The following is a 14,748-nucleotide window of genomic DNA, read 5'->3' on the forward strand; positions in this document are numbered from 1 at the left end:
CCATCATGTTATTCAGTAAACTCTAATAGTTTCTTATTATCTCCAGGACCAAATTTAAGCTTTTAACTTTCTTTCACATTACCTTAATTTTTATTTATAATCTGTGGTCCAACCAAACTATATTTTCTGAGTTTGTGGCACATGCTGTTTCTTTCTCTTCCTACCTGTGTCTTTGTTCTGTATCTAAATATCACACTTGGTAAGCAGACAGCTTTTCTGTATCCCTTGAACTGCAAGTGCCTCTCCTTATAAGACTTTTCTTCCATTTACTCTGTAATTACATTTCTATATTGTCTCTCCCTTTTCAATTTATGCTTCTTGAGGAAAAGGGAGAGAAGGGGCATATTTGGCACTTAACAGTTCCTGCCACATTGCATGGATGTAATGTTTGTTGATTGATATAGTTAAGCCATTTAATTGACAAATTTTAAAAGCAATTTGTTGTAACTTGAGGCAAGTCTGTTGCACAGCTGAGCCAATTTGTTTTTCTCATTTCTTTTATTAGCCATTCAGATAATGTTTGTATTTATGATTGGCAAGAATATGAAATATTCTTGACAGAGTTTAGCTGAGATTTGCAATTTTATTTTTAAAGTGCATTATTGAACATTAGTTTCACTTTACCTTAGAATATTTGATACCTTTAAATTATCAGAAAACTTTAAAATAGGAAAGTAAATACAAAGACTCCTCATATCTGGAATCATAGTTAGAAATCAATTTAGAAATTTTTTATTGAATATCTACCATCTTTTGCCTTATCCAAAGCAAATTCAATACATTTATTTCTCTTAACAGGTGTTGTTGTGTTGTCAGTATTGTGGTCTTTTTTGTTATGAAACTTTAAACGTTTATTTCTTTTTTTTTTTTTTTTTTTCCCTGAGGCTGGGGTTAAGTGACTTGCCCAGGGTCACACAGCTAGGACGTGTTAAGTGTCTGAGATCAGATTTGAATTCGGGTCCTCCTGAATTCAGGGCCAGTCCTCTATCCACTGCATCACCTAGCTGCCCCTTAAACTTTTATTTCAAAGACATGTAGCATCATCATGATTTTTTATATATATTAGTCTTTAGAAGCAGCGATACTGATAATCTGATTTATTTCCTAATAAATAGAATCAGGTTATGTTACAAGGTTATATTATAAAGTAATATCGCATAATGAAATCCCAAAATGTCATTCTGTCCACCAGCAGGTATTTGTTAAGCAACTACATTGTATCAAAAATAGGTTTGGATAAACCAATTCAAAAGTGAAACAATTTCTAATTCTAATATAGAAGCTAGCATTTTAATTGAACTTTGAAGAAAACTACCATTCTAAATGACATTGTTGACATTCATGCTTAGAATGTACTCCACCCTAAACAATCATTGCAAAGGTAAGACTAAATTTGAAGCCAGCTATGAGGGAAAGCTATAAGCCTTGGATCATAGCATATGTGCTGAAGAGTAATAGGTTGGGGGTAGGTTATAAAAGGCAAATATATATATAATCAGAGGAGAAGTAATAGGGAGCCATGAAACATGGCGTGATCAGACCAGTACTTGAATAAATAGAATGATTTCTTGAGATCTAAATGTCATTTAATAAGTGGCATGGAGTTATAAGGTCTTTCCTAGGATATCTATCCTCCCAAGTGTATATCTTGATTAAATGAGCTCTTTATCTTAATATTTCAGCATCCACCTCCTGATCGACAGGCAGGACCTGGAAGATCAGGTCCTTTCCCACCCAAACAAATTCCTGATGAAGATGAGGCTTGGAAACAACGCCGAAGGCAACCATCAGAACTTTCTGCTGCAGTTGAACGTGCTCGAAAGAGGCGTGAAGAGGAGGAAAGGAGAATGGAAGAGCAAAGAAAAGCTGCATGTGCAGAAAAGCTAAAACAGTTAAATGAGAAATATGGCATTGTAGAAAAGCAGCCATCTCCTGAAGAAATTAGGGAACGGGAGCGTGAAAAGGAAAGAGAAAGAGAGAGAGAAAAAGAAAGGGAAAGAGAAAGAATAAGAGAACGGGAGCGGGAACGAGAACGGGAAAGGGAAAAGGAAAGAGAACGGGAAAGGGAAAAAGAGAAAGAACTGGAGCGGGAACGGGAAAAGGAAAAAGAACTGGAACGGGAAAAGGAAAAGGAACTGGAGAGGGAGAGAGAACGGGAAAGAGAACAAGAAAAAGAACGAGAACTGGAACGACAACGAGAAGCAGAAAAAGAACTGGAAAAAGAGAGAGAGAAGGAAAAAGAGCGTGAGAAAGAACTACAGAAGGAAAAAGAGAGAGAGAAAGAGGAAAAATTGGAACATGAAGAGCCTTCATTACAACCTGTGTTAGACAAACAACAAAGTGAAAGCTGTAATAAAGAAAAAATAGGTTTGTTTATTTTAATTTTTAATGTCATGTTTTAGTTCTCAAGTATCTAAGTAAAATTTTCATAATTATTGTTTCTTGTGTTTTCAGTAAGGGTGCATATTTATTCCCTATATTTTTATTGGTATAGATGTATGCTTTGCCAATACAATTCACAAAACAAGCCTTATTCTTGTCACTTAACATTTTTGTGATGACATCTGCATTTAGGTCCTTTGGTAGTTGATCCTTCATCACTCATTACTCCTTGTGTTTAAAAGATTTTTACCAGCTTACCAGAATCTCTTATTTCTTTTACTCTCCTGATAGAGCCTTTGAAAATTACCGCTTTCCCACAATAAAGCATCAGAATAAGACCTCAGTAGAGATCTCAATTATAAAGAAAAGAAAGCAATATTTTTAATAACAATTCTGTATTACATGGAATGGTTAATGTCAGCCACCATTTCTTTTACCAGTATAATGGCTTGATTACATTACTGCTCTATTTAGGGTTTTGAATATACTAAAGCAGAATTAAGTTGTGGTTTTTGTTTCTTTTTATGTTAGAAGGTTGAAGGAGGGAAGTAAATTTCTTATGATTCTTATTTGATTTTATCTGCCATACTTTCCCAAAAGACTGCCACACATACTTGCCAATTTTTTGTCATGACCACTTTCCCCTGCTTCCAGTAATTTGTTAGATATTTTTCTAAAGGAAGAATTCATTAACAACCAACTATAAAGATTGTAGACTTTCAGAGAAGTGCTGATTTTTATAGACCCTCGCAATCAGTGATTTCAGTTCTTCCATGTGGCTGGTACTGGGGCAGTGGGGAGGAATGGGAAAATATCAGTGTATTTGGAATTATTTTGTATTTTCTGGTGAACTTTTAGATGAAATAACTTGAGGTGATTTTTTTTTTAAATTAAATATTAATACAATAGAAGTAAAAATAAAACATAAGCTTATTAAGTGTGACATGTTAAGAGCATGGAATAGATGGTGGCAAATTATGGTACAGATAGTTTTGGCTTTGTTATCAAGGAACTGTAGGACATGTTAAGTTGTTTAATCATCTTGGACTTTTGTATAAAATGAGAGCTTTATCGTGGTGGGGAATTTAACTTTTCTGATATTTTTTAATTGTCAGTTTTGGAATCCCAAAGTTAATACAGCCTGATAGCATTTTTATTCTGAATACTGTGAGTATAGTCACATTTTATTTTAATTTACACATTTAGATTTATTTGATTTGGGGTTTCTTGAGTAGTTCTCAAGATGTTTTTTTGTTTGTTTTTTCAGTCACATTACACAAATTAATCTAATTTATTCTCAACAAAATTTGATGAAAATTCTGTTTGCCTCTATGATCATCCCCAGTGGCATAACGTTAGCCTGTTTATATTTTATAACTATGGCACATTTTTTGTTTTTGTTTTTTTTTAAGTGAACTTCTGGACATACTATATAATCTCTAGTTTTGCATTTGTATGGGAAATTATTACATTTTAAAATTTTACTGTGTGTAAATTTCTTTTTAGTCTATTTGAACATATATTTTGCCATATAATTAGAATGAGTTTGACTTAAATTTCACTTGATTTGTATGTTTTTGACTTGAACTTTCCTTGAAGTAAAAAAAAAAAAAAAAAAAAAAAAAAAGCAAATCACTTTATAACTTTTGTCCATCAAGAATTCATTTATTTGGAGAAGTTACCTTGTTTTTTTGTGGCTGTTTATTTCCCCCTCCCCCCCCCTTTTTTTTAAAAACAATCTTAGATGTTAAAAATCCTTAGTCATTTAAAAAATGTTTACTTTTTCTTTTTTACACACAGGTCAAATGAAGTTTGACACTTCAGGGTTCTCCCTTCTCCCTCCTTTTCTAGTGGTATTAGAATTTGTGCATCTAAAATTTTTTAAATTGAGAGTTAGGCTGATATATCTAGTTATTTTGCCTTTTCACTCTGATTTGCTTCTTCTCCCTCACCCTCACTCTGGAATTTGTGGGAAATTTAGTGCTGTGAGTAATTTTACAGGATTCTTTAATCAGAAATCCCAGTGATCTTTTTCTAGGTCAGATTTTCTAGCTCTAGTATCCATTAGGACAGAAAATATCTTCTTCAAAGTGTTAAAGTTTTCTTCTTTTTAGAAAATGTTATCAAGTTAAGGCCATTTTATAAAAAAAAAAAAGGCCATTTTAATTAGCATGTGTACGGTGATGTAAAAGATAGCAGCATATCTATAGTACTTTAAGGTTTGTGAAGTGTAGTATATGAACTCATTTGATCAAGTGTTTTAAAAACTCCAGAGATGGGTGTGAAAAGTAATTTTGAAGTATTTTCTTTTGTCAGAGGAACAGCCAGTTTTCACTAGACAAGACAGCAACCGTAGTGAAAAAGAAACCCCACAGGTGGCTCATGAAATAGAACCAGATTCAGGGTCTCAGCCTCGACCTGCAGTTTCATCAGGCTATTCCAAACAATTTCAAAAGTCACTGCCACCACGGTTCCAAAGACAACAGGTGAGAAGAAAAATTATTTTGGGCAATTAAAAAGTCAGATATTTAGTGAACACATACCATGTGCAAAACATGGTGTTATTGGGTTGGGGTACAAAAGATTAAAATGTATGATTATGCCCAAATGCCTTTTCAAATAAGAGCTACTCTTGGAGTCAGAAAGATATGGATTGAAATGCTGCCTCTGATATGCTTGCATTTAACTTGGGCTCTAGACATTTAACTTCTGGGCACCCCAGGTTGGTCTTTGAAGCCTATGAATTATGGAAAGTCCACATTAGTAAATTTCCAGATCAACAAATTTATACCTGACTCTCCCTATTGTAGTATGTATGCGTGCATTATGGGCATGCATGTAATATGTATGAAGATATGTTTTATATGTAAAATTGTCTTTTATATATATTTATGGAGAGAAATCAAGTACATTATACTTTATATGTACTCATTTCTGAAAGCTACAGTACCCTCTTAGGTGAAGACTTGAATTTTGAGAACGGGATAGCTTATTTTTTATAGTCTCCCATCATTCTCCTTTTCTTGCCTCTTTTTATTCCTGATTCAGCACATGTTGTGTCCTTGTCTTGGCTTCTTCTGTTTCTTCTAATAAAGCATGTGGAACAGGGAATATCTGTTTTTTTGTCAGTGATGTTTTCAAGTTCTACTTGAGAATGCGTTGTCATTTCCCATGTGAAAAGAACTAGATTTCTCTTAAGGTTGGTGAAACAGAAAAGAGTGCTTGTACTTACCTTCAAGAGGCCTCTCTTCAAAGACTGACTCTTAACACATACTAGATATGTCACTGTAGACAAGTGACTTAATTTTTTGAGCCTTAGGTTCTTTACTCTTACAAGGTTTGTGCTTTGTGTTTTATAGAGATGTTGTGAGGAAAGAGCTTTTTTTCCTCAAAACAACGCCTTACTGTCTCATATCCCTACTCTGACCTCCCATATCCCAAGCTGATAGGAAAGTCTGTAATTTCCCCTTTTTCAACTTCTCTTCAACATGCCCCTTTCTCTTCTCTGATACTGCCACCAGCTGAGTGGTACCACCTCACACCAGAAACATTACAAAAGCCTGCTAGTGGGTTTGCCTATCACAGGCCTCTCCTCATTCCAGTCTGTTCAGCCTCCAAAGTGATCTTTGTAAAGCTCTGATATGACCATGTTGAGTCCCCTAGTTCACAAACTCTGGTGGCTCCAAGATCCAATAGAAAATCTTCTGGTATTTAAAACCACACACATGCACACATACTTTCCAGTCTTCCTACTTTTTACAAACTACATTCCTTGTACTCGGCACTCATTGACGTCACATTCTGTCCCCAGCCTCAGGGTTTTTCTCCATAGCTGAAATTCTCTCTCTCCTCATCTCTTCTTTTTTCTTCTCTTCCTTTTAAGTCCCAGCTAAATTCCTATCTTCTACAATCCCTCTTAATTCCAATTCTTTGACTTTATTTGTGCATATTCTTTCCTGTTAGATCATGAGCTCTTTGAGGGCAGGCAAGTACTATCTTTTACCTTGCTTTGTATTTCTACCTTAGTACAGTGCTTCACACATATTGGACATTTATTAAATAGTTACGCACTTAATCAATTTTAATATTCTGTGAAATAGGTTTAGTTACTAAATCTCATATATTCAGATTAGTTAGCTGTGAAATTAAAGTTTTACTTTTTCATGACATTTAAATTCTAAAGGCTGACTTATTTCTACTCATTGTGTTAATCTAACATTCATTTTCAGGAACAAATGAAACAGCAGCAGTGGCAGCAGCAGCAACAACAAGGTGTCCTTCCACAATCTGCTCCTTCTCAAACTTCCAGTGGTGCTGTCCCCCCTCCTCCACATAGAACTCTTTACCAGCCCATGCAACCTCACCCTCAGCATTTAGCTTCCATGGGTTTTGATCCTCGCTGGCTTATGGTACAATCTTACATGGATCCTCGCATGATGTCAGGAAGGCCTGCTATGGATATTCCACCAATGCATCCTGGTATGTTGAAGTTGTGTTTGTTGTAAACAAATGTCCAAATTAACTTTTCCTAAGTATCTTTTAAGTTTTTCAGGGTCTGCTTTGTTTTCAATTCAGAGACTAGCGAAAGAGAGGAAGATATAATGGAGTGATGTCTTATTCATTTCAGTTTAAATACAAATTATTAAATACTTTGACTTATCTCGCAGTCTTTCTTGTCACAAGAGAGAAAGAAATGGTTGCTGAGGGTGGGACAAAGAAGAGCCTGAAAACCTGCAGTTGATTCTTTATCTAGGGATGTTTTATACATCTGTAAAGACTCAGCCATTTATAAAGCCCCATGAATATGGTGACAGTCAATATGGTAAATTCAATATCCTCTATATTTTACAAAAGAAGGGACTGAGCATTAAGGATCTACTATGTACTTAACAATTATTATCTCCTACAAGGTAGATGCTCTTATTATTCCCATTTTAAAATTGAGGAAATTGAGGGGACCTGAATTGAAGTACTTTACCCACATTCTCACATCTAGTAAATGTCTAAGGATGGATTTGAATTCATGTCTTCCTGTCTCCAGGCCCAGGAAGATACACTATACTCCCCAGGTGTCTCTGTTCCTTAAACTATTATCCTATTTCAAAGTTTAATCTTGTTTTCTTTCCTTTAACCCTTTTCATGAAATCTTTCCATAATCTAGCACTCTAGTTTTGTTTGTTTTACCCCTTCTAAGCTTCTAAGTTCCTTGTGAACAGAAAATATGACATCTTTATATATATATATCACAGTGCTTTGTGTGTTAAGTAAAATTTACTTTCTGTATTTTTTTTTAATTTTTATTTTAAAAATCCGAATAAGAAAAAAGAATACAAAATAAAACAAAACATTGTTCATGTGCTTTGTAGAACATCAGAGAGGATTCAAAATATAAAATATATAGCAATAAATTATCAGTTCAAGAAAGGATATATAATAGTAGAATAAATTATTCATAAGTGTTCATGTTTACTTATAGATTGTTCTTTTGTTCTCTTGCTACTCTTTTTTTCCCCATGAGGCAATTGGGGTTAAATGACAGCTAGGAAGTGTTAAGTATCTTGATCAGATTTCAACTCAGGTCCTCTGATATCAGGTGTGCTATCCACTGTACCAACTTGCTGCTTCTTTTTCTTTTTTCTTTTTTTTTTTTATAATCCCTTTCGTCACTCCCACCTCCTCTAAGCTGGCATATATTTATGTACTACACACACACACACACACACACACACACACACACACACACACACACACACACACACACACACACACACACACAATTTCCTTTCCCTATTGACACTTTCCTTTAATTCTATAATTCTATTCCTTAACTTGCCTTGCTATTACTTAACCTCCCCCTACTCATGGATCCCTCCCTTGTCTTCTTTCCTCACCCTTCATATTTCAGAAATATGAGCCATCCTCCCCACTCTAAAGTCTCTGTCTGTTCTTGCTCCACACCTCATTTGTATAACATTATTACTTTTTTTGCCTTAATTCTGCCCTAATCTTTCTTTTCACCTATCTTATTGCTGATGTCAATCTTAAACATATGGTAACATATTTCCATATTAAAAATATAAATAGTTCATCCATGGTAAATTCTTTTAAATTGATCTTTGATATTGGCTCTTATATGTTCTATTTTCTTCTCATTTGGGGTTTGGTTGAAAGAAAGTCCTGAATGCTTTTTTTTTTTTTTTTTTTTTTTTTAATTCAGTATTATAGATAATTTCGCTGGATATGGTATTTTGGGCCTCAGGCCTCATTCTTTTGATTGCTGCTATATATGATTCCAGGATCTGCAGCCTTTTATTATGGCATTTAATAAATGATAAGTCCTGTATAATTCTAATTGTAGCTCCATTTAATTGTTTTTTTCTTGTTTCTTGCGAGATTTTCTCTGAGCATTTTGAAATTTGGCAATAATATTCCTATATATGGAAGTGATTGGTGGATTTTTTTCTATTTCTACTTTCCTCTTATGCTCTACCAGTCCAATACAGTTTTCTTAGATTATTTCTTGCATTATTATTTCAAAGATCTCCTTTCTTGGTTACAGCTTTCAGGTAATCCAATTTTTCTTATAATCTTCTCTTTTTGATTTGTTCTCTAGATCTGTTGTTTTCCTTGTTTCACATTTTGTTCTACTTTTTCATTCTTTATCGTCTGTTTTGTTATTTCTTGATCTCTCATAATTTCCCTGGCTTCCCCTTGCCCAGTTGTGATTTTCAGTGTTATTTTTATCTTTGTGACTCTTGTAACTTCTTTCTAGTTGGTTAATTTTTTTTTTTCATAATCTTGTTTTTCTTGGTTTTATTTTTTCCTCATTGTGTCTCAGTTGAGATTTAAATTCTTTTTTGAATTACTTCTAATAAATTCTCTCTAGACCTATTTAATGTGTCTCTTTGAGGGAGAAGTTTGTTTTATTTTATTTATTTTATTTTTTATTTTATTTATTTTAATGAGACGTATTGATGTATGCACTCTAATTGTGGGGTAAAAGGATGGTGCTTCTAGCTTCACTTCAGCTATCCTCTCTGACCTGGAACCCCAAACCAAGAACTCCACTCTCCTGCAAGTGCTAGCTGTCAGCAGTGTCTCAGGTCCATTTTGCCAGGACTTAGACCCCCAATTAGACCCCCAATTGTACAAGTAGTCTGGTTGATTAAATTTTCTGTTCCTGTTGAAAAACTCAGCTAGGACTAGGGGATCCCCACTTGGCATTTCTGTGGAGCAAGCCTGGAGATATTTTTACTTCACATTAGCTTAGGGTCTTTCTTTGGCTTTGAGTTGCACCAGGGGGAGACCCTGTTCTGCTTCAAGTCGTCTTATTTTTTCACCTGTTTTATGTTCTCCTTGATGTACAAATTTGTTCGGGGGAGAGGGGAGGGGATCTGGAGAGCTTGAAATTTACTGATCTACTACACCGTCTTCCCAGAATCTTCCTTTTTTTATTTAAAAAATATTGCCATAAAAACAAAAACAAAATAAAAATAAAAAAAATTGTCATTTCTTCTAAAAAAATATTCACACCCATCCTAAATATAAAGTAACACTCTTCTATCAACTCTGCTTTTTACTTGTGATGATGGTTTACCTTAGTTTTTCATTTTATTTGTTTCTGAACTCTTATGATAGGAATGATTCCTCCTAAGCCCCTAATGAGAAGAGACCAAATAGAAGGTTCTACAGCTAGTTCTGAATCATTTGAACATATTGCTCGATCAGCAAGAGACCATGCTGTTTCACTCACTGAACCTCGTATGATGTGGGGATCAGACCCATATCCCCAAGTAGAGCCTCAACAGGCAAGTTCTCCTCCAAGTTGACTGAAGAACCCAAGGACCTAAGGTAATCATTGTCTTATGCAATTATTACAAATCAAAACAAAGCAAAAAATATAGTCTTGAAATATTATACTTTAAATCACACTAAACTCCCAGCGCCCTTTCTGTTCTCTGACTCAACTTGATTTTTTTGGCTCTGGGCTGATTTTTAAAAATATCTCATTTTTACTCACTGTAAATTGTTGTCAAGTAATTAAATGAAATGAAAACTACCATGTTTTATTTCTTTGTCACTTTTTTATGTGCACTCAAGAAGGGTTCACATAGTATTCCTCTGGTAGCAAGTAATGATACATCTTTATTTTTTGTCTTATGTAAATTAATAAAAAATACATATTTTAGAATTCCATTCAGAATATTAATTTCTGAAATTTTAAAATAATTTGCAACTAGCTGCTTATAATAACTATTTCTATAACTAGGATTCTGAATCTTTTCCTTTGAAGTTGAATCATAATTCTTTGTAATTCTTTGCTATTGAAGAAGAAACAGACTATTTTGGGAATAGCTTCTCAATAATTTTTGCTTTTTTTTTTTTTTTTTTTTTTTTTTAAACATAGGCCTGAAGCCCCATTGGAACAAGAACTAGTGGCTACTTCCTACTCAGTTGAACACAGTCAATTGGATGCTCATCCCAAGGCAGAATTTTTCAGAGATACTGGTGAAGCAGAGGTACAGAAGTTCCCAAACAAGTCTTTGGAAGATACAAGACCTCCTCCCACTGACACAAATAGCCAAGTGACTTGTTTTGAACTAGCTGATCAGAATATTGTTCCCACCCCTCAGGATGATCAGACTTCAGTAGGAGAAAGTCAGTCTGTCAGGAAGCGAAGTGTTTCCCATGGATCCAACCATTCTCAAAAAACAGAGGAGCCTAGGAATGAGGCACCTGCAAACATTCCTAAAATAAATAACAGATGCATTGATACAAAAGAACCCATGGAACGGCTCGAGGATAAGCCAAAAAAAGAAGGTTTTATAAGACCTTCTGAAGGACCAAAACTTGAAAAGTTGTACAAATCTAAATCAGAAACAAGATGGGGTCCAAGGCCTGGTTCCAGTAGAAGAGATGACAGTGGGGACAGACCTGTTAGAAGATCAGGACCTATTAAAAAACCAATACTCCGAGACATGAAAGAAGAGCGGGAACAAAGAAAGGAGAAAGAGGGAGAAAAGGTAGAAAAACCAATGGAGAAAGTTGTAAAACCTGAAAAGCCTGAAAAGAAAGATCCTCCTCCACCCCCTGCAGCTCAGGTTCAAACACAACCACTTCCACCACCTTCCCAACCAGAGCCAGAGAAGCCTCCTTCTGAGACTTCATCTTTGACTAAAAAGCTCCCACAAGATACTGTGAAGCCATCAGAAACTGTAGATAGTGTTCACATAGAACCTGCCGTTAAAACATCAAATCAACAGACTATTCCCCTTCACGTATCTAAGGAAGAAAAACCATCTGAAAGAGTTAATAGCAAAGAACAGGGAATAGAAAGACCACGAATAGATTCACGACCAATTAAAAAAGAACCAACATTACCCCCTCGAACATACTGGAAGGAAGCTAGAGATAGAGACTGGTTCCCAGATCAAGGTTATAGAGGTCGAGGACGTGGAGAATATTATTCCAGGGGTCGAAGCTACCGAGGTTCTTATGGTGGACGTGGTCGAGGGGGCCGAGGACACAGTAGAGATTATCCTCACTACAGAGAAACCAAGCCAAGAACAGAGCATGTACCCTCTGGATCTCTGAGGCAGCGAGAAGAAAGTGAAACTCGAAGTGAGAGCTCTGATTTTGAAATAGTGCCGAAACGCAGAAGACAGCGGGGTTCAGAAACTGACTCTGATAGTGAAGTGCATGAAAGTGCGAGCGACACTCTTCCATCAGACAAAGATAGTTTAAACAAAGGCAAGCATCCAAAAAGGGAGGAGCGCCCCGAAAACAAAAAACCTCTGAAACCTCTGCTTGCTTTCAAACCTGAAAATAATGTCCGTGTAGATAACAACAGGCCAGTGGAAAAATTATATGTAAGAGATGATGAGAATAAGACCAAACCTGGCTTTCTTCCTAAAGGAGAACCTACTAGAAGAGGAAGGGGAGGCATGTTCAGACGTGGTGGAAGAGATCCTGGAGGCCGCCCACCACGACCTTCAACATTACGAAGGCCAACATACCGTGATAATCAATGGAATCCAAGGCAGGCAGAGGCCCCCAAGCCAGATGATGGAGAACCACCCAGAAGGCATGAGCAGTTTATACCTATACCAGCAGATAAAAGACCTCCCAAATTTGAAAGGAAATTTGATCCAACTAGAGAAAGGCCTCGAAGGCAACGGCCTGCACGACCACCAAGGCAGGATAAGCCCCCACGATTTAGACGGCTAAAGGAGAGGGAGGCTGCTTCAAAGATCAATGATGGGGCAGCTACTTGTGTCACAAATGGCTCAATTAATAATGTGGTTCAGGAACCAGTGAGTGCTGCTGGAGATATTTCTGGAAATAAGACACCAGACTTATCTAATCAGAACTCTTCAGATCAAGCAAATGAAGAATGGGAGACAGCTTCTGAAAGTAGTGATTTCAATGAAAGACGAGAGAGGGATGAAAAAAAAACAGCTGATTTGAGTGCACAGGCAGCTGCAAAGACAGGAGAGAATGTATTGCCTCCAAAAAGGGAAATAGCAAAAAGAAGCTTTTCCAGTCAGCGACCTGGAATAGATCGCCAGAATAGGCGGGGCAACAGTGGTCCACCTAAGTCAGGGAGAAATTTCTCTGGTCCTAGAAATGAAAGAAGAAGTGGTCCTTCATCAAAAAGTGGGAAAAGAGGGTAAGTATGAAAGGGAGAGAGAGCGCTTATCACATTTAATATTAGTTGTTTTGGAAATTATAAAAATGGTGTAAAATGTGATCTCTACCATCGAGGGAACAAAAGGTCGGGTTAATTCATGAAAATTCAGTGAATAACCTAATATCTAATTTTAGTGCTATGCAAGTTTAGAGGAAAGTCATGTAAACTACATGTAAAAATAATTGTCATTGTCAACTAGTCTTTAATGGTTGTGTATATTACATTCAAGATTTTACACTGGCTAAGTTATTAAAAATAAGTTCCCTGACCTCTGTGCAATAGTAGAGTTTTTTACATCTATAATGTGTTAATCCTTATTCAAATATTGACCTGGAGAAAATTAGTTAACACATAGATGTCTTTAGACTTGCTGTATACATTCATACCTATAAAATCCTTTATACCTCTTTAGTAGTGCTAAATTTGAGATCTTTTGTAAGATTAAAAATATCAGTGGCGTTGCATTAGTTGTTTATATGAGCTTCAGAAAAATCCATGGATTTGGAACAATTTCCTGGCAGCAGTGTATTTAATGACATTAATAACCATCAGTTTCTTGATTCAGTACGATTTATTGCCATATTTAGTTTTTTATAGCCTGCTTTATTTTGTCTAGGCTAATTTTTTTTTTTTTTAGAAACAAGGCCGTTCAGCTAATTTGTATTGTTTCTCAGCCTACCTTATTCTCATTGTGTTCATTGAGTGTTTGTTATTCAAGACCTTAATAGAGATGATATTACTTTACTTTTGTCTATCTTATTGAACTTTATAAAATATCAGCACTTCACATTTCTCTATTTTAATCTGCAAGCAGATTGAAAAAACAACGGGGAAATTGGCAAGAAGTTCTGTCTGGGTTGTCTTAATTTTAAACATTTTTTGGCTGCTTACATTTATTAGTGCTAAAAGGTTATGTGATTTGAATTTAGGGGGACAAAAAGTTCCTAGTTTTTCAGAGTAGAAGGAATGCCTTCAATGTATTAACCTCTGCATACCCTCAGTTCTTTTGTATCCACTTTTTATGATTTCCAATCTTGACTCAAGAACCAGACTTGTTCATAGGCTTGTTTTGATCTTCCTTAGTCCCTCGAGATTGTTATTTTTACCCAGCAAGTTTCCATCCTCTAGCTATCTCTGTAATCTATTTTGTATCTTTCTATTCTCCAGTTGCAATGCACTGCCAAAGAAAATCATTAAATTGTGCTAAAATGAAATATATAAAAGTAATCATTTTTACAACCCCTTGTTAGATGGAACTATACATTTCTGCTTATTTACCAGGATGTTTATACACATTAGACATATGTTCTCATATGTATTTCTTGAATTGATAAGATGTCAAATTAAAATGGCATTTTGAATCAGTATGTATTGCTGTTTTAATAATTAGCATATGCTTGCAGTAAAGGTTTACAGTAGTAGGTGTGCATAGTAGTAGTTACCTAAATGCTGCTTGGATCATAGATTTAAAACCACAAGAGATCATCAGGTACCACCCCCTCATGTCACAGGTGAGAAAACTGAAACAGACATTAAAATGAATTGTCCAGGGTCACAGAACTACTAAGTATTTGAAATAGAATTTGAATCCAGATCTTTTTGGTTCCTAGACCTCATACTTTTTCCCACCCACCACCCTAGGAAGCTGACCAATCAATGGATTTCTAAGTTATGGT

The 14,748-nt window shown here is 35.5% G+C and overlaps 1 protein-coding gene across 1 annotated transcript in view; it reads left to right on the forward strand.

Annotated features, from left to right (window-relative positions):
• Positions 1-14,748, forward strand: part of PRRC2C (proline rich coiled-coil 2C) — an 84,015-nt gene that overhangs the window by 38,493 nt on the left and 30,774 nt on the right. Inside the window, 6 exon segments of the mRNA XM_074308341.1 lie at positions 1,683-2,367; positions 4,699-4,868; positions 6,612-6,861; positions 10,021-10,202; positions 10,205-10,233; positions 10,790-13,051. Coding sequence (XP_074164442.1) covers positions 1,683-2,367; positions 4,699-4,868; positions 6,612-6,861; positions 10,021-10,202; positions 10,205-10,233; positions 10,790-13,051 — 3,578 coding nt within the window.

This window comes from Sminthopsis crassicaudata, chromosome 4, assembly GCF_048593235.1.
Source record: "Sminthopsis crassicaudata isolate SCR6 chromosome 4, ASM4859323v1, whole genome shotgun sequence".
Taxonomy (NCBI): domain Eukaryota; kingdom Metazoa; phylum Chordata; class Mammalia; order Dasyuromorphia; family Dasyuridae; genus Sminthopsis; species Sminthopsis crassicaudata.